Source organism: Heterodontus francisci, chromosome 16 (genome assembly GCF_036365525.1).
Source record: "Heterodontus francisci isolate sHetFra1 chromosome 16, sHetFra1.hap1, whole genome shotgun sequence".
NCBI classification, from domain to species: Eukaryota; Metazoa; Chordata; class Chondrichthyes; order Heterodontiformes; family Heterodontidae; genus Heterodontus; species Heterodontus francisci.
The window spans coordinates 80,579,085-80,599,684 of record NC_090386.1 but is presented as its reverse complement, the minus strand read 5'-3'; the positions used below and the strand labels follow the sequence as shown (position 1 = coordinate 80,599,684).

General features: G+C 42.0%; 1 protein-coding gene across 2 annotated transcripts in view; it reads right to left on the bottom strand.

The window, feature by feature from the left end:
* Positions 1-20,600, bottom strand: part of lama5 (laminin, alpha 5) — a 322,226-nt gene that overhangs the window by 125,844 nt on the left and 175,782 nt on the right. Inside the window, exons 16-23 of one of the 2 annotated variants that reach the window (XM_068048437.1) lie at positions 18,467-18,604; positions 16,395-16,441; positions 14,711-14,810; positions 14,464-14,516; positions 10,425-10,530; positions 7,531-7,633; positions 5,597-5,753; positions 3,895-4,027 (exon numbers count right to left, since the gene is read on the bottom strand). In XM_068048437.1, the coding sequence (XP_067904538.1) occupies positions 3,895-4,027; positions 5,597-5,753; positions 7,531-7,633; positions 10,425-10,530; positions 14,464-14,516; positions 14,711-14,810; positions 16,395-16,441; positions 18,467-18,604 (837 nt within the window). Of the gene's footprint in view, positions 1-3,502; positions 3,633-3,894; positions 4,028-5,596; positions 5,754-7,530; positions 7,634-10,424; positions 10,531-14,463; positions 14,517-14,710; positions 14,811-16,394; positions 16,442-18,466; positions 18,605-20,600 lie in introns of both variants that reach the window. The other variant, XM_068048438.1, reaches the window with a different exon arrangement.

Below are 20,600 nucleotides of genomic sequence, written 5' to 3'. Positions count from 1 at the left end.
TTAAATATAGAAATATCATTCATTACAAGTGGAACAACAGTGGAATAATAATTTAATGTAACAAAAGATTTAAGAATATTGGTGTAAATTAGCGACTTTTCCAGATTCTCAATGGATCTATCAACTGAATCGCATAGCTCCTAAGTGTAACAAGGACGACAGTAATTAAATCCGGAAGGATCACATTTGAAGAAAGTTTTTGGAAACTCCCACGGCCTCTTGCACGTTAGGATAGGATGCATCAGGTAGCAACGCAACTGATCATTTACGTTAGCTTCTATATGCAACTAGAACAATTTACTTTAATAGCCATTCTGTTCATAACATGGACACAGACAAGGGCGGCCACTTGCGCCATCATAGCTCATCCATCTACAAAGAGCTCAAATTTTCACCCTCATTATCCTACCTGGAGGTCCATTGTAGCTGTTGCTCATTCTTTCTGTGAGGATGACTTCCTGACATCAGTTCTGCAATTGTCTTTTACTAGTTTGAACCTGTGTCCCTATGTTCGACTGCCATAGTTTAGCTTGGAATAATGTTCTGGATTTACCTCTTCTGTTTGGCTTACTATCTTACATACTTCTGTAACGTCATCTCTCAGCCACTTCTTTGCACGTCTTTCCTCATAATTCAGTATTCTAACACCAGGGTCAATATTATAAGCTCTTCTCTGTACTGTGCCCAGGGTTTGAATATTTTGCTTTTACTTCGGTGACCAGAATGAGACACAGTATCAAGATGTGCTTTTTCTAGAATATTTACAGTTTAAGCAGGATTTCCTCCACCTTGAATTACTTGATAACTTGCATTTCAGTAATGACTTTATTGCAGAAATGCCTTGCAAGGTACTTCACAGAAGTGTAACAAAATAAAATGAATGCTGAGTCAAAGGAGGAGATATTAGGAGGGGCGATTAAAGTGGGTTTTCAAGGAACGGATGGAGGTGGAGAGGCTTAGCGAGGATCTTCAAAGTACTGAGCCTAGGCGGCTGAATGCATGGCCAACAAAAGTGGGGTGAAGCGAGGGGTGGTACATGGGACCAGAGCTTGTAAGGAGAGAACTTCGGCTTGGGGGTTGTTGGGGGGGGGGGGGGGGGGGGGGGAGGGGCGGGTCACAGGACAGGAGAAAGGGAGTGGTGATGCCATTAAGGAATTTAAACATGAGGATGAGAATTTTAAATTGGAGTCATAGGGACACTGAGAGACAATGGAGATCAGGGAGCACAGGGTGAGTAGGACTTAGTTTGGGTATAGAACACAATAGCAGAGATTTGGATGAGCTGAAGGTTATGAAGGATGAAGGATGGGAGGACGGCCAGGATACAGCCTGACATTCTATTTGTTCATGACGTTATTACACAGGAAGTACAAATCAATGGCAAAGCTGTATTTTCTCCACAATCTAAAACACTTTATTCAGCAGCAGTTAATCACAGGCAGAATTTGAAATAACACAGTCCCAGGTTCCAGTCCAAAACTACACTGAGCTGGCTAATTTCAATGGAAATGCTATGATTTCCATCTGGACCAGACAGATGTAAATCAGAAAGCATTGCTGCTCCTAATTTCTCTCTGACAAGCTCAACATGTGAAATTGAGTGAGAACACAGGCCTGGAGTTTCCTCTGTGAGTCCAACCTGGACCTTTGACCCCAAAATGCTCTCATTCTGATGTCAATTTATGCTCAAATTTCCTGACAATTGCATTGGAATGTGCCTGAATGTTAAAATGGGTGTCAATCAGCAGAAACAATCGGGGTCCTAGGAAAATGCTTAATTCACACACATATTCTTTAAGAATACTTATTCAACTTATTTAACCATCATTCATGCACATCAGGGTCTGCATGTTTCAGAACCTGTAACCAGAGAAGCGTTTTAATTTGTAAAGTTCTTATATTATGCTATGAAAATGCAGTCAAAGAAACAGAAAATGCATTGCAGGTCTCAGTGAGGATCAATTTAAAAATAAACACCCAGAAAACAGCAATAAAATGCCAGAAAAGTGACTCGTTTCCTGCTTCACCTGAAAATCCGGACATAATTTCAGCCTCTGAGCAAACGCAATTGCAGGAAACTCATGTCCGAGGCTCTGTCACGTGGGGTCAGGGCCATTATTATTGGCAGAGATGCATTTGGGCGGAGGAATTGATAGGTGATCATAAACGATCAAAGTCTCAGGGTGTATTGTGTTGTGGTGCACCTTTAAGAGGTGTGGCCATGTTATAGTGCACAGCAGTGTAAAAGCTGTGATGTAACACACCATGCAACTTCTGGTATGAGGGCAGTCTGAAGAAAGTACCTATATAGCGAAGACCTGTGTTTGCATGTGGAACCATCCTTAAATAAAGAATCCACATTCCTGTGTTGCTGATCCTGTCTTGAGTGGTCAGTAGCTTGTGCGTAGTAAGGTCAAGGAAACATATTGTACTTAGGCCCAAAATTCCACGATCTTCTAGGCTGCATATATGGTTTGCACCCCAATTGCTCCTGTCTCCAGGTGCAAATAGGCAGGAAATTCCAGGCGAAGATTGGATTGAATCAGGTGAGCCACAGAGGAGCCCATCAAAAGCTTTTAAACAGAGTTTCTACTGTTGGGAAATTCTTCGTTGCTAGTTAATGGAGCAGTTTTTAAGATTTTAATCTTGCAACAGTGACCAGAAGAAGAAATATCAGCTGATATTCTGAGGTTGTGCTACCAGTAGGGAGTCTTGTGGGCAGCTTGAACTTGAAAAATCAGCCCTATAGTATTGTTTCTCCCCCATATGAATTTGTTGGAAACTCCACAAATTACGACTTAAGGGCTTTAGCATCTGACTATAAATGCGAAGCAAATGTCATGGAACATTCATAATAAACACAATTCCAGAGGAAGAAATCAAAGCACATTTATATAGCAAATGTAATAGCTAGGGAGACTCTCACAACTGTGATGCTCAGCTTATCATTGGAAGCTGGGTTTAGAGTGCTAGTAGTTCAGTGGCATCATCCTCCCAATCCTACTGTGAACTCAGTGATTAAATACTTGGTGCCAGTGCAATACATTAAATCTAGGTTGCTGAAAATAACACAGATGGGATTTCAATGCTTCGATATCTTAAATTGGCCACTGTACTTTGGACAAGTCCAGTAATGGCACCTGTATCTTCCAAAGTGCCAAAGTAGGAGATGAAGGAAAAGGAGGAGAAAGGGAGGTCCAATATCAGCTCCTTAGGATCTCAAAGACATTAAAAGAGGAATGTCCAGTACGGCAGGAGCAAAGAGAGTCCTGCAACAGCTTCTGAAAGATTGAGGGCAGGGGATTCCAGCAGCAATGCCTGTAGGGGGCAAAGAGTCCACTGCTGCACAATGAACCAATTACACAACTTTAAGCTCAGTTGGGCTTTCCTCTGCTAACTCACATGACTTTGAGCAACAGGATTGGTTTCACTGCACCGTAATGAAGCACTCACTTTAACCACCACCTTGTAGAGGCCAGCACCCGTGGGGCTAAAACCTTACCTGTTCTTTGTCCCTGATAAGCTGTAACTTTGCCAAATACAGTGGCAGATCCTGTATTAATATACCTCAAGATGAAACGAAACAAATAAAGCTCCGAATCCGTCACATGCATCGTTATTTTGACTCTATTCTGTAAAATGAAAAGGAATTTGACAATGGCACATAGGTGTGACTAGGACTACAATTAGCAAAGGAGATTTGATCATCGCCATATAATAGATGCAAAGTCTCCCTTTACTTGAAAAAAAAACACCTGCAAAGTATGTTAGCCTCGTTCACACCTACAAGCAATGCCAACTATACACTGAGTGGAGCAAACCACGAGACTTGCAGAAAGGGGTGAATAATAAGCAAAGACATTTAATGTAAAGAAAGGTCTAAAAGCCACTTACAGTTCCCACAATCAAGACTTATTTCGCTGACCATGACCATTCCTTTCACATCAGTAGATCTGCGGTTCACATAGCGGAAGACTATGCGAAACAGGTCAGGGGAAGTCACATTGACAGTCACAACTACTTTAGGCTGGGGAAAAGAGAAGCGGATGGGAAGCGTGATACTTAATTCCACCACCTCAGCAAGCAACAATCCTATAAGCCAGCAGCCCAACTACAAAAGCGAGCCCCTAATTAAACAAGTTCAAAAAAAATTAAATTCCAACTGTACATCAGTGTCACCATATGATATGATCACTTAGATCAGATCAAGTTAATGCATCTTAAACAAACATCACATATATAAATGGGTTGAGACATGTTGCAAGCACTTATAACATTCTTCACCAAAAACTTTATTTAGAATAACTCTTTAATATTAATATCTAAACATTGCATGACAGAAATATTGACCTTTCATTCAAGTGGTATTCCATGAATACTACATATCATAGACAAAGGCATATATTATAGTCTATAGTCTGCTTCTCATTGTCCTCCTACATATATGTAAGGATTACAACAAGACACTATAATCTAGAGAATTAAGACAGGTCTGGAGAACAAGTTAGAACTAATGGGTGAACTAATACAAAGTATTGAAATAAAAGCAAAATACTGCAGATGCTGGAAATCTGAAATTAAAACAGAAAATGCTGGAAATACTCAGCAGATCAGGCAGCATCGGTGGAGAAAGAAGCAGAGTTAACGTTTCAGGTCTGTGACCTATCATCAGAATGTATTAGGTTTTAAGCAAATGAAGGGGAGTGGGAAGGGTGGTGGTTGGGAAGAGAACAAAAGGAACAGTGTGTGATAGGGCAGAGGGCAGGAGAGATGTCATGGGACAAAGGCAAAGGGCGTGTTCGTAGTTGAGGTTGTCTCTAGACTAATGCTTTGTCTTTCACCATAACCATTAACACTCCCTTTGCCTTTGTCCCATGACATCTCTCCTTCCCTCTGCCCTATCACACATCTTCCCTTTTGTTCTCTTCCCCACCCCCCCATCCCTTTCACTTTCTTAAACCCTAATACATTTCTAACCTTTGCCAATTCTGATGATAGGTCACAGACCAGAAACGTTAACTCTGCTTCTCTCTCCATTGATGCTGCCTGACCTGCTGAGTATTTCCAGCATTTTCTGTTTTTATTTAATACAAAGTATTTTTGTTTCTTTCACTTGTAACAAGTTTTTTTCTAATGAATTACATTTGATTTTTTTTCTGGTTATTTCTTGTGCTCAGTTAGATGAAGTGCGTCAGTTCTAAGCAATGAAATCTATCTTCTACCTTCCCATGCAATGTCAACATCAAATATTCCTTCACCCATTGGGCCACTGGGGGATTTCAAACTCTGTTTTAAAGTTACTCCTGGGATAATCACATTTCAATCTACAGGCAGTGTTTCAACTTTCATCTCTCCACGTCCAATGCTGCATTTGTTTGGGGTTGTGGAGAGGTGAAAAGATGTGAATGAAAACTTGTGCAATATTTATCCACTCAACGGCCCTCGTGAAATTGTAATTATTCTGAATGAGTAGTCAGAGAGATACAACTGTTAGAAAATGGCACCTAATGAAAAGATCCTGAAAGTGCACTGTAGCGTCTTGATCAATGTGGGAACTGAACAATCAAGTCTAAATTCATTGTGACCTCTCACTTACTTGAATTGGAGACATCTGCGCATACCCCCTCCAGCTAAAGTTTTCAAATTCAAGTGGATTAAAGCCAAAACGAACGGGCCTCCCATCAGGGGTTGTACCATCCTCAATCTCAAACCCCAGATGATGCAGGTCAGGGAAGTAATGCTCAGGCTTTGCTCTGAAAACAGAAGGCATTAAGCGTCTGAACTAAAAATCTATTACTGACAAATTCCAGCAATTTTGATTTGGGACAAAAGAAACATTACTGAATATATGATTCTCTTTTTCAGGCCTCCCCTTCCTAGAGCATCACCCAACAGGTAGGCAAGTGGAAAACTGGAAAGAGGAACTTTGAAAATCTTTATGGGGCAACTAATAATAGGAAGAACATAGGTGAAGACATCAAGGCAAACTCGCATTTTCCACTTGAAGTGACAGATGACCGAACTACATGGAAAAGAAAGTCATTAAACACCTTAATTTAACATGACAATGAACACATATTAGAATATTTCAGAACAAGGGGGAAGTAGGTGGTCTTTTGAATACAAGGGTTAAATTATGAGGACAGGCTGTATTCCCTTGAGCTTAGAAGGCCAATGGATGATTTAAGTCAAGGTATTTAATATTATAAGGGGATTTGATAGGGTGGATACAGAGCAAAAGAGAAATCACAAAGCATTTCTTCAGACAAAGGGTCATGGAAATCTGAAACTATATCCCCAAAAGGCAGCGGATGCTTGATTTTTAAGACCGTGATTCATAGATTTTTGCCTGGTTAAGTATATTAAGGGATATGGAGCAAAGGTAGCTAAATGGCATCGAGGTACAGATCAGCCATGGTCTAGGGGGTTGAATGGACTACAAGAAATGACGAGGCAGAGTGATTTCCTAAGAAAATTACAAAATTAAGGATATAGTGGCTGAAGACATGGCTTCTGATGATGTCTACATGCCATAATCTAAATTTGGAGGAATGCAAGCTTTATACCTCTGCTGCAATATTAGGGCAGCAATACTCAATGTTCACCAAAAAACCATCGGAACATAATGTCATAAGGCACAAAATCTAAAGTCACTGTAGATGACTAGTTAGCCCTGTCTCATTTCACAACACCAGATCTGAAACAGCTTTGCCCTATAGCCAGCTGTGGCTCATTTGGTAGCACCCTTGCCTCTGACTCACACAATAATGGGTTCAAGTCCCACTTCAGCATTGAACAAAAAAACAAACTAAAGCTGACACTCAAGTGCAGTACTGAGGGAGTTAATGTCTGCCCTCACAGGTGGATATAGAAGATCCCAAAGCAATATTCAAAGAGGAGTTATCAACAGAAACTACACTTCAAAATGTAATTTCCTGGCTATACAATGCTTTGCATCATCTGGCAGTCATGAAAAGAGCGATAGAAAAGCAAGCCTTCCTATTTCTTGCATCCAAGTTCTCTTTGCAACCTCTTCTCAGCCCTTACAGCATGACTGGTCAGATTGGATATGTTGGATGCTATCTTGGCAACTTATTCCAATGATGATTGTTAACAGCAATCTGCGGAATAGCTTTATAAAACATGAACAAATGCAGCATATGAGAGCCAAAATAGAAAACATGGCTAGCTTGTGATGGAAGAAGAGAAGAAAATCTCAAATAAGAAAAAGAAAATACCTCATTGATAACATACACATTTTGTGGCAATAGTGCACCCTGTTTTCAAGGTACAGGTGTAGTTATATTGTCTTTATGGCATTGTCCATTGATGAGCTGCAAAGACAACTGGTTCACAGATCCAATGGCCATCAAAAGTAACTAGCATGAGAAGTACATTCCTGTATCTGGTATAAGCCCCCTTTGAAACATACATCCAATGATTTATAATTAAGAGCATATTGTGATTCAATATCGAAAGGAGATTGATAGACAGAAATAGGAACATCGGAGCCCTGGATTTGGTCCTTACTGGTTGCAAGTGCGTCCTTCAACATTCTGCCTGCACTGACAACTCCCTGATCGATCATCACACATCAAACTCCCCACAGAGCCTCCTATGTCACACTGGCAGCCTACAGGCACAAAAAAAAATTAAAGATGGTTATGTTTGTAATGCTTGAAATCAATGCACTCCCCAACAAGCATTCTGTTTTTTTTGAATGTTTGATAACCCCAATCTCATTACAGGACTATCTGTTCCAGTAGTATCTGTTACAAGTTTAGTTTAGTTTAGTTTTAGATACAGCACTGAAACAGGCCCTTCGGCCCACCGAGTCTGTGCCGACCATCAACCACCCATATATACTAATCCTACACAAATCCCATATTCCTACCACATCCCAACCTGTCTCTATATTTCCCTACCACCTACCTATACTAGGGGCAATTTATAATGGCCAATTTACCTACCAACCTGCAAGTCTTTTGGCTTGTGGGAGGAAACCGGAGCACCCGGAGAAAACCCACGCAGACACAGGGAGAACTTGCAAACTCCACACAGGCAGTACCCAGAATTGAATCCGGGTCGCTGGAGCTGTAAGGCTGCGGTGCTAACCACTGCGCCACTCTGACTGAATTTTAGCTCCTGTCTCTTTACTTCCCCAGGTTAATCCAAGTCATAGAATACACATTGAGATTGCCATGGGCTGGGTTATAGTGAGGGCAGCTAAAAAGTTTGGGTGCTAAAAAGTTGCCAACAGCTACAGGGAGGATCCTAAACAAATTTGCCATGCTAAACTGGGTTTCCAAGGCTTTGGATTATTCAGTGAATGTAAATCATAGACCGGAGAGACTCAAGACATGTTGAAGGCAACATTTTTCCTCCACTAAGTATGATCCAGTTTTAATAGAACAGTGATGCCAGTTTAGAGTGGAAGTGGAGAGGGGAAACAAAGGCTGGCAAATGGGATGAAATTCAAGGAGTGGCTTACCACAGAACTGAAGGACATAAGAGAATGCGTCAGAAATACACCTTATTTCAAACACATAGCAGCTGGCAGTCCACTCAAATGCACAACTGGGAATGCTTGGTACCCATGTTGCTCAGAGGTTTCCCCCAAGTGGTCATGAAGGCTGAGAAGTGGCAGATGGAGTTCAACCTTGAAAAGTGTGTAATGATTCATTTTGGAAGGTCGAATTTGAATGCAGAATACAGGCTTAAAGACAGGATTCTTGGCAGTGTGGAGGAACAGAGGGATCTTGGGGTCCATGTCCATAGATCGCTCAAAGTTGCCACCCAAGTTGATAGGGTTGTTAAGAAGGCGTATGGTGTGTTGGCTTTCATTAACAGGAGGATTGAGTTTAAGAGCCGCGAGGTTATGCTGCAGCTCTATAAAGCCCTGGTTAGACCACACTTGGAATATTGTGTTCAGTTCTAGTCGCCTCATTAAAGAAAGGATGTGGAAGCTTTAGAGAGGGTGCAGAGGAGATTTACCAGGATGCTGCCTGGACTGGAGGGCATGTCTTACGAAGAAAGGTTGAGGGAGCTAGGGCTTTTCTCATTGGAGCGAAGAAGGATGAGAGGTGACTTGATAGAGGGGTACAAGATGATGAGAGGCATAGATAGAGTGGATAGCCAGAGACTTTTTCCCAGGGTGGAAAGGGCTATCACCAGGGGGCATAATTTTAAGGTGATTGGAGGAAGGTTTCGGGGAGATGTCAGAGGTACGTTCTTTACACAGAGAGTGGTGGGTGCGTGGAATGCACTGCCAGCAGTGGTAGTAGAAGCAGATACATTAGGGACATTTAAGTGACTCTTGGATAGGTACATGGATGATAGTAGAATGAAGGGTATGTAGGTAGTTTGATCTTAGAGTAGGTTAAAGGTTCGGCACAACATCGTGGGCTGAAGGGCCTGTACTGTGCTGTACTGTTCTATGTTCTAAGTACTTGCACGTGCAACAGGCAGAAGCAAATGGCAGGCATTTTGACACAGAAGAGGGAATAACTGGCCTTCTCGTTTTACTTTCTTCCCCCTTGGTGAAAAGGGCACCCATTTTGAGGGTTGCCCAAAATAAACAGACCCTAGGCCCTGCGCCCACCAGTCTTTTCCTGGACTCTTCTCTTTCTCTCTGTGACAATAGGGACAGAAAATGGAAATGGCAACTGTGCGAGTACTTTTTAAAAAAATAAAAAATAACAAAGCCAGAAGACACCAAAGACATTGGCCATTCCCACTCCAGGGCTCACAGGCCTTCAGCAACAATACAGTTCCTCCCTTCCCCTCTCCTCCTCCCCCAACACTTCTGGGCACAAGCCCCTTTCTAACGGGAACTTTAAAATGATCTGCACCTGCAAGTTCGGGCCTAGTTGAGCAAAGCGCATCGCTGCATAACTTGCTCAGCAAGGGGAGGTGAAATGACCTCACTTAGCTTGATGCTGGTGGAAATGTATTTCCTAATTTGTTTTGAAACAGGGTGAAAATAGAGCTTGGGTGAATCCAGAATGGCTTCCCCAGTTACTATTTTCAAGATTTTCTGAAACTCAAAAGATGGGAGGAGAATAGTGAAGAAGTGTCCCCTGGACACGCTGCCTAACCTACTGAAGCAACTGGGATGCAGGGTGAAGTTGCCCAACCCTGTCAGTTGCTCCGCGCTGCCTTTTCCATCAACACAGGCTTTCTTTTTAATCCTTTTATCCATCAGGTAATTAGTCTCTTTGAAATCCAAACAAACCAGTCCCAGTAACTGCCAGAATTTATAGAGACTTTTACTACTAGAGCTTCAGGAGGTCAACAGAAACCAGGGGAGGAGACCCTGGCAAAAAAGGTCATGCACCTCAGATCCTGGCTTGCAGTTCCTAGCGCTCGTACGGTGCTGTATAAATGTAAAGAAAACCTGTCAAGCTGGGTAACAGGTAACTCACCTTGGCAGCCAAAATAGTTTCTGTTGTCGAGGTTATAGTATCCTGCTTTACAAGTTGTACAATAGTGAGTGCAGACATTAGGCTTACAGAAACACTGGCCGTCATTCTGCAAAGCAAAGAAGCAGCATTACCGAGGTAATCTACAAAAAACTCTTCATATTTTGGTGATCAATATGTTCAATTCCACATAAACTTCCACACATTAATGTCAAAACATAAAGATTTGGGTCACCTGTACTTAAGTCTGCAGGTACAATAATATTATAATATTTTAAAGCATATATTATGAAAGGAACGGAAAGACAATGTAAGATGCTCGTGAACAGACATACACATACACACAAAATCTCCATGTCTAATTTATAAACAGCTCAGCCTTTGGGCTTGTGGTTTCATCTATTATGGCCTTTGATTATTTGACTGCCTTCTGCAACCTCACGTCCTTTTATTTAGATTAGATTTATCAACCAGTGTCTGTATTTAAGCAAATTGTTTGGCATCACTATGAAGATGTATGTGACAATTTTGTCTAGTTTTCGCTAGTTTTAAATCCCAGTCATTAAATTCCATTCAGAGCAAAGGCTGAAATATGGCATATATCCAGAAAATGGGATGAACTTGGTTTAAACTAGGATTGTGCCCTATGTGCCCCACAAAATGAAAATCTGGCAATAGAAGAGGGCATTGGTGAATCTTCTGCCCAGGCTCCCTGCACGTCAAGAGGGACTGTCTGAAGGGTTCCTCTGCTTCCTTGGAAATTCTGACTAGTATATCCTTGTAAGGACTCCATGGAGCTCTCACAATCTGGCAGTTGGCATGAGTCCTGTTGAGGGTTACAAAGGCACCAAAACTTATAAAGGAAATGATAATTTGATGCCTTCTTCTGGAAGCCCACTGGGAGAACAGGCTTCAATAATTACTTTTATTGAGGCTTTGCAGTGTCTTACTACCATCATTGGAGCAGTATAGCACTGTCCTCAACTTTGTGCAAGAAGATTGGGGCAGATGCCACTCAGGTGCCTTTACAGGTTCAAACCGCCTGCCCGGAGCATGCAAGTGACCCCCTCCTTCATCACTTGGGTTAAATCTCATGCTCCCAGTCTGATACCAACATTGCAAGATTTGTTTGGTTCCCTCAAAGTTTACTGGAGCGAGAAGAGAACCAAGCTACTTAATTCAAACTCAAACATAAACAAAAGCGCTGTGTGATTGGACCCATTATCTGAATAACTGAATTTAATTGCTTGTTATTTAAATCCAAGAAGCCCCAGCAACTGTTTTAGCAACTAAATAAATTGAATTGTTCAGATCAGAGATTAAGTTGGAATTTTCACTGGTTAGGGCACACTAATATAACCAAAAGAATCACTGGGCATGTAAAATTTTTATTTAAAAAAAATGGTAATTTATTTAGAAATTGCAAACATATATGTTTTCATCTTGAGAAGCCAGATAATGTAACAGAGATATGTTTACAATTGAAATTATATCAGTTATTTATTGTTCATTTGTTAAATAAATTCACTTGATAGTTCAAGTGTGAAGCGAGGTCTGATCTTATGATCCTCTGTAAGCACAGGATAATTCCATTAGCTAAAGAAATCAGCTGAAATGTTTTTCTGTTTTCTATCCTGGGTGCATTGCTGAAAGCTTAATCCAGATATCAGAGCTAGTGATGAAACTCATGCAGACACAGTGGCTGGGTCTCATCTTATGAGAATAGTCTGAAATAAAGAAGCTGAACAATCGAATGGAGGGTAGGAAAGGCCCAAAAATGTCAGCGTGTTCATCGGATCACAGAGCACAGAAGGAAGCCATTCGGCCCATGTTCCTATGCTAGCTAATTGAAAGAGTTATTCAATTAGTCCCACTTCCCCACTTGTTCCCCATAACCTTGCAAATTTCTTCCCTTTGAAAGTCACTGCTGAATCTGCTATCACCACACTTTCACTGCACATATAATGCAATGCATAAAAAACAATTGCATCTCCCCTTTGGTTCTTTTGCCAGTTATCTTAAAACTGTGTTCTCTGGTGCCCTCCTGCCAGTGAAAACAATTTCTCCTCATTTACTCTATCAAAGCCCCACATCATTTTGAACACCCCATTAAGTCTCCCCTCAACCTAAATGTTGTTTCCACAGCTAATGGTCTGAAGTTGAAGGAAGTAGCACTGTCTGAAAGCATGGAACAGATACAATATTACAAACAATTTGCTCGCTTGCATTGGTCTTTGAGAATAAAGATGGGAGTAGTCCAATTCCTTTTGCTAGGTCAACAATTATAAAACCTTTGGAACCAAGTGAAAGGTCAAGACCTTTAGTATCAGCAGAGGTCAAGGTAATTCAGAAAATGCTAGTTAGTCAATGCCAGGCTTGGGTTTTAGCTTGAAGGTTTTGGATGCTGGAAAGACTGAGGAAACTAAGGCATTACATACCTCTGAGGTCATACCAAAGAACTAATTAGCTTTTAGAATCGATAACTTGGGACAAAATTTATAGTCACTTGGACAAATGTGGATTAGTTAAGGAAAGCCAGCATGAATTTGATAAGGGCAAATCATGTTTAACTAACTTGCTTGAGTTTTTTGATGAACAGAGAGGGTCGATGAAGGTAATGTGGTTGATGTGGTGTATGTGGACTTCCAAAAGGCACTTGATAAAGTGCCACATAAATGGCTTGTCAGCAAAGTTACAGCCCATGGAATAAAAGGGACAGTAGCAGCATGGATACAAAATTGGGTGAGTAACAGAAAACAGACAGTAGTTGTGAATAATTATTTATCAGACTGGAAGAAGGTATATAGTGGGATTCTCTAGGGGTCGGTGTTAGGAAGCCTGCTTTAGTTGATATATATTAATCACCTAGACTTGGGTGTACAGGGCACAATTTCAAAATTTGCAGGTGACACAAAACTTGGAAGTATTGTGAACTGTGAGAAGGATCGTGGACATAGACAGGCCAGAGAAATGTCAGACAAGTGACAGATGAAATTTAATGCAGAAATGTGTGAAGTGATTCATTTTGGTTGTAAGAACAAGGAGAGGCAATATAAATTAAAGGGTACAATTCTAAAGGGGGTGCAGGAGCAGAGGGACCTGGTGGGTATATGTGCACAAATCAGTGAAGGTGGCGGGGAGATTGAAAAGGCAGTTAATAAAGCATACAGGATCCTGGGCTTTATAAATAGGGGCAGAGAGTAAAAAAACAAGGAAGTTATGATAAACCTGTATAAAACACTGGTTCGGCCTCACCTGGAGTATTGTGTCCCATTCTGGGCACCATATGTTAGGAAAGATATTAAGGTATTAGAGAGGGTGCAGCAAAGATTCATGAGAATGGTTCCAGGGATGAGGAACTTCAGTTACTTGAATAGGTCGGAGAGAAGATTTGATAGAGGTGTTCAAAATCATAAGGGGTCTGGATACAGTAGATAGGGAGAAATTGTTCTCTTGGCAGAAGGATCACTGATTTAAGGTGATTGGCAAAAGAAGCAACAGCCACATGAAGAAAATCTTTTTACGCAGTGCATGGTTTGGATCTGGAAATCACTGCTTGAGAATGTGATGGAGGCAGATTCAATTGAGGCCTTCAGATAATTAGCCAGTTCCATTTTGAAGGGAAAAAGTTTACAGAGCTATGGGGAAAAGGTGGGGGAGAAGGACCAGGTGAGTTGCTCTTGCAGAGAGCCAGCATAGACATGAGAGGCCGAATGGCCTCCTTCTGTGCTGTAAACATTCTATGATTCTAGTTAGAGCTTAAGTCTGTGAAAAAGGCTTGAATTGAGGATATAGGGAGGTGAAGGATTGAAAGCATCAAATGTGCACAATGAAAAAAGAATTCGGAGGAGCACTGACCATACTGCATTCATGGAGGAAGTGGGAGTGGGGAGGGTGCGGTGGGGAAAAAGAGAGTGGGGGGGGCGGGGAAGGAGCGAGAGAGGGAGAGGTTGGACTATCGCAGTTCCCCAACCAATTGCTTTAAGAGATCACTGATATGGAATGAATTGTTGCTGTACTGTAATATTCCACTTTGACTAACCTGCAGGCACTCTGCAACACCATTTAATGTGCCTTCGATACGGCACTGACAGCCTGTAAAGAAATATATATCAAGGTAGTCAGTGACTGACAACAACACCATTCTACAAAAAATATATAAAATCATGATGTACATTAGAGTCTGCGGACAAAAATTAATTCAGGCAGGAAAAACAATAATCTCTAATAGTCAAAAAAAAAGTCTACTAGTGTTAAATGTGGTACAGAGATATGAAGTGATTTCTTACTGTCACAGCCCCATGGGTTTTCTGGTGAAAGATTCCAATAAAGAGGCTTGCACTTATTACAGGCTGAACCTTCAACATTTGCCCGACATTGGCAAGAGTCCTGAATGGAAAAGATACACAAACATCTCTGGTCAGTTAAAACACATGCAGCGTCTACCAGTAAAATCCTAATCTGTGTACATCAAGTACAAGCTTTCTTCAAACTTTGCAGCATTTCTGTCCCTATCCTTCCACACTGGAAACATGCCATCCGATTGGCTGCATATTAGACAAATTTCCACAGTGGAGCTGCTTCAATGACTGTGAGGCCCAACTCTTTAATTCAAAACGTATTACAAATGCTACACATTGACTATTCTGAAGTTCATTTACTTCTGTACCTCTGGTCCCAGTAGGTGAAATATTCTAAACAGTTGTCATGCTTTCTTGTCAGTCCTTTATACTGGAGGTTACACTAGGTTGTAGATGGAAACAACTGTGACAAGACAGCGGTCTTGGGAATGTTGCCATGGTGATTCCCAGGAGAATGGGAAAACTTGGGAGAAAGTGAATGGCAATATCAATGGACATTTTACACAAGCCTTTGAATGCTTAAGCTTTGCATAACAAGCAACACTTTGCATGCAACGTTCAGGGTTTCAATTGATGACAATGTCTGGGAGAGAATGCCTCCTCTAAACTGGGAAATAAGGATCTTTCATCTATGTAATGTGTCAAGAGAAGTCAGTTCCATTCATTAAACTCTAGCACGTCAGCACAAAATTCTAAACGTCCACGTATTTCCATTTAGTGGGCAGCTTTAAATGATGCTCAATACTAAATGTCAGCTCAGAGCTTCTGCACTCCCTATGCCAATTTTTGGATATAACTAGGGTGCTGGGGGGAAGAAAAACTGGCTGCATCTTTGTTGCATAATGTTGTTAATGTCAGCACAGGTAGGGCGGTTCCGGTGGGGGGTGGTAGTGGGAATTTAACTTCAAATATTGGGAAATCCATTGATTATATATTGCAACAAAAGTTTATTTTTACATTTATGCCTTACGAACAGCTTGCAGGTAGCTGGCAATGCTATGCAGCAGTAACAGACCTTTGAGGCCTCCTACGACAAATCTCCATTCCAATTATGGCCTCCTTGGTACATACCAGGGAGCCCAGCAAACTCATGTAAATTGCTGTGATATTGCCTCCTGACAAATAATAAACTAGCAGTGAGGGACTGAGCCATCGACCAAATACACAAGAGCACGTTTTACTGGTTTTCAGTGTCTGGAAGTTAAAAACTGAAATGACATTCAAAGCAATCTTAGGGGAAGATTATTTCCCTATGTGTAATGTATAACAAAAATTATAAACACATTTCAAAAGAAGGGATTTACAGTCTTATTATGCATAGGAGAAAATTTCCTCTGTGCATTGTATCAGGTGACATCGCAAATGCATCTTTGTGAAAGCAATCTCACAAGATGTGCTTACATTTCTGAGAACTAGAAATCAGAGGAAATCTTTCCCTGTCTTAACAATGCCATTAACATTTACCAACCAGAGAAAATCTCCTTTCCTCCTCCCCCTGCACCAGGTAATTTTCTGTCCATTCTAGCAATGTTTTGATTAAGAGATGCATCTGTGCAGCTAAAAAACAGAATATAATTCAAAGTTTAACATATAATAAATGCACATTACTTACAATATTAGAGGAGAGAGATGTAGAGCCTGCTGGGTCACAGGAAGCCACTATGAATAAATAAAGAGAAAAACACAATGTGAGGCCATGAAAATCCATCAACTTACCAGGATCTCTGTCTACCTAATAACAGTGGTTGCATTTCTTTGGATAGGAACCACTTGGAGGATGTGAGAAGTGCTATATAAATGCAAGTCCTTGTTTTCTTTCTATGTTAAAGATTTGTGAAGGGCAAAAAATAGATCTATCTGAACACAATTAAAGTGTGACACTTAAACTGTGACAAAGATAAGAATTTAAATCAGTCGTACTGAAAGGAAAACACATGGTGCTGTGAATACAAGGTTACATTAATAATACCTTAAAGAGGCGAATACAAGTATTAGAGGGGAGTTGAGGAGAATTTTTTTTAAGGTGATGGGGATCTGGAACTCACTGCCTGGAAGGGTGGTAGAGACAGAAACCCTCATCACGTATAAAAAGTACTTGAATATGCACGTCAAGTGCCATAATCCATAGGGCTATGGACCGAAAGCTGAAAGTGGGATAAAAACTGAAAGTGTTGGAAATACACAGCAGGTCAGACAGCATCTGTGAAGAGAGAGACAGAGTTAACATTTCAGGTCTGTGACCTTTCATCGGAACCTGCCGGGTAGTGTATTCCACATGCTCACATAGCTTGCCTATCAAGTAGTCAGAGCATGCTCCAACTCATCCAAAAAGGGTAACTTTCACACTTCTGATGGAGCGACCACAACCCACAGGGACTCGCACATTGGGAAGACACGGTAGCTCCACTCCATATCACTTGGTAAAGCCCCTGTCACAGTGTCTATGATAGTATCGACAATACTGTCAATGTAACATATGTTGTCACTGTAATTAAAGAAAAATGACACTAACTAACCAATATGCTGGAGATCAAGCTTCCAACATCTCACATAAGCATTGTGTGTGGTACAGTACTATACCATACAGAACTTGAATAGCCCAAGTTCTATTCCTGGTCTCTTCCAAGTTAGTTGACCTCATCTAGAGTGGTGGTGGGGACTACAATTGGCCTCAGTATCCTTAGACTAGAAATAGAAGAGAAATCAGACAGTGTTCTCACTCATTCCTAACTGCTATCCAAAGACTCCCCCCCTGGAAAGGAAATGTGTGGATGCAGGGTGAGGACGAAGCAGAAGCAAATGAATCTTTGGTTAGGTACACTCACACATTGGAAATGCCACCTGTGGAGCAACACAGCATCATGGGCTAGCTCCTTCAGGGCAGGAATGCAGAAAAATGTTGAATAGTCCACCACAAGGCAATAACACAAAGGTGATGGAAGCTATGAGAGTGAAGATAATTCATCGGCATCGTCTGATGTCCTAAAAACTATTACTCTTTGAAATACATTTCTCCACACATGTACACACAAGCTGATTATGTGTTTGACTTTATTCCCTTTTCAGTAAAAATAAAACCACCGGTCAGACAGCATAATGGTGGAAAGTGATGGATGACGGGTTCAGCTGTTGAAACTGATATAACTCCTACTACGTAATTTAAGTGCTGCACTACTGAAATCTCATTACACTGAATGACACAGAAGCCCTGAAATTATATTATAGGATATTATGCATTAATATTTAATATATTAATCTGTAATCCCACTTGTCATTATTTTAACAGAGATGTTAACCCATTTATTTTAAGGACAGCTTGCTAAAATGAATAGGAAAAATTCAGATGAATACATTAGCCCTTATATGCCAATATCCCACAATGTAATGCCATGGCTGGGGCAATCACAGATGCTTTTGATATCACTGAATTATCATTGCAGCAAAAGCCAGTCACTGTATCTCTCAAAAGCATTATTTCGATTACTACAGGCTAAGAATAAATACATCCAAGGTGTATGCAGAAACCCATATCAATCAGCTTCCTGAATAAGGTCACCACACGAGGCCTGGAAAAACAATATGATCCCACGATTATTCTTCCAGTTATGAATTTACTTATTTTCCCTACTTGAGTGAAACAATGGTCAATTACAGCGTGCAACAGAAAGCCACTAAACACCTTACCTCGACAATTAGGAAAGCCATAAGCTCCTTCGACACAAGTATCACAATGCAGCCCTGTCACGTATGGGCGACAGCTACACCTCCCTGTTTCTTGGTCACAAGAGTTGATATACGAGCCTTCCAAGGTACACTGGCAGGCTGTAATAAATAATTAATTGGCCCATGATTAGAATTTTCTCCATACTCAGTGCTACAATCTTGCTGAACACTGTGAACTCTCTATTTAAAAAATGAACACAGAATTTTCATTATTTCACTTTGTGGACTCGGGTGCAGGAGAGGTAGTTATCAACGACGTGAGGAAGCAGACAATCTCATAACAGAAACAAAAAACACATTTGAAATATGCACTCATGAACAGCCAGCCAACATTACTGAAATAAAAACTAGGAATTAAAAAAAAAAAACGTGTAAATAGGCTGGAATTTTGTGTTGGGTGGGAGGCCTGCCCTTGTCTTGTCTTGTCTTTGGCCTCCTTGTCTCGGGAGACAATGGGTAAGCGCCTGGAGATGGTCAGTGGTTTGTGGAGCAGCGCCTGGAGTGGCTATAAAGGCCAATACTAGAGTGACAGGCTCTTCCACAGGTGCTGCAGAAAAATTTGTTTGTCGGAGCTGTTACACAGTTGGCTCTCCCCTTGCGTTTCTGTCTTTTTTCCTGCCAACTGCAAAGTCTCTTCGACTCGCCACACTTTAGCCCCGCCTTTATGGCTGCCCGCCAGCTCTGGCGATCGCTGGCAACTGACTCCCATGATCAATGTCACAGGACTTCATGTTGCGTTTGCAGACGTCTTTAAAGCGGAGACATGGACGGCCGGTAGGTCAGATACCAGTGGCGAGCTCGCTGTACAATGTGTCCTTGGGGATCCTGCCATCTTCCATGCGGCTCACATGGCCAAGCCATCTCAAGCGCCGCTGACTCAGTAGTGTGTATAAGCTGGGGATGTTGGCCGCCTCAAGGAATACTGTGTTGGAGATGTGGTCCTGCCACCTGATGCCAAGGATTCTCCGGTGGCAGCGAAGATGGAATGAATTGGGAGACCCGCCCACTGGTCAAACAATCGTGCAGTGAGCCTGCCTCCACCGGGCTTGGGAGCCACATCAGGATTTTATGTGGCCCAAGCCCTTAATTGGCCTTGGGTGCAACTTCTGCCCCTCTGAGGCAGGAAATCCCGCATTCAAGACCTGCCAGCCAATCAGCAAACTAGCAGCTCTGAGTCTCAGCAGTGCTACCGTGAGTGGTGGCCACTCCTGGGACTGCATCCAGCTTCAGCAGCAAGAGGGACGCTGGCCCCAGAAAAATGGTATGTTTGTGCTCATCAGGGACAATGATGAGGCAAGGGGGTCGGGATGGGGGGGCGGGCGGGGGGTCGAAAGTGGGGGGGTGGCGGGGCGGTGGGGGAAGTGTTGTTTAGTGGGTGTGGTTGGGCTGGGAGGGTTGAACCCTCCGTGTGGCACAGGGTGTCCGATCAGGAAGAACCCCCCAGCCCGCAAGGAAGCCGCCAGGTTTTACTTGGGGACTTCAGCCGCCCGCTGGTATTATTCCAGTGGCAGCGGGAGGAGGCCCTTAAGTGGCAGCTAATTGGCCTGGGATACGCAGGCCGTTTCTCAGCACCGCTGCCCCTCATAAATTTGTAGTGGAGGCAGGGAACAGCACCCCCGCCTTCCACTCAGTTTTACGACACCCGCCCCCCCCCCCCCCACCCCACCTCCACCGCCACCAACTCCAACGGGGCACGTAAAATTCCAGCCATTGATTCTTTGGAAATGGAACAACTATTTTTCTGTTGTCTAGGAATAACTGCTGAATTCCCCCAGTTATTTTAACAATGGTTAGAATTGGACTGGTGTCAGTCTATAGCTGGTTTACCTAACTGGGAATGTGTTTCAAGATGGTTTTGTTACTGATGTTTCTGGTAACTATATCACTCATACCTCCTTCTGCAATCTTTTGCAGCCCTACACCTCAGCAGGCACTCTCTGTAGTGTCTGATTGATCAGGGTTTGATTACATCAGTCTGTCCACTTATCTGTGTTCACTGTGTTTGATTGCTTAAGCTCACGGGTGGAGCTAAACAGTTAAAAGTGAAACTAAAAAAGATACAGCGTAGATCTTGTACAGAAAAACACACACTGGC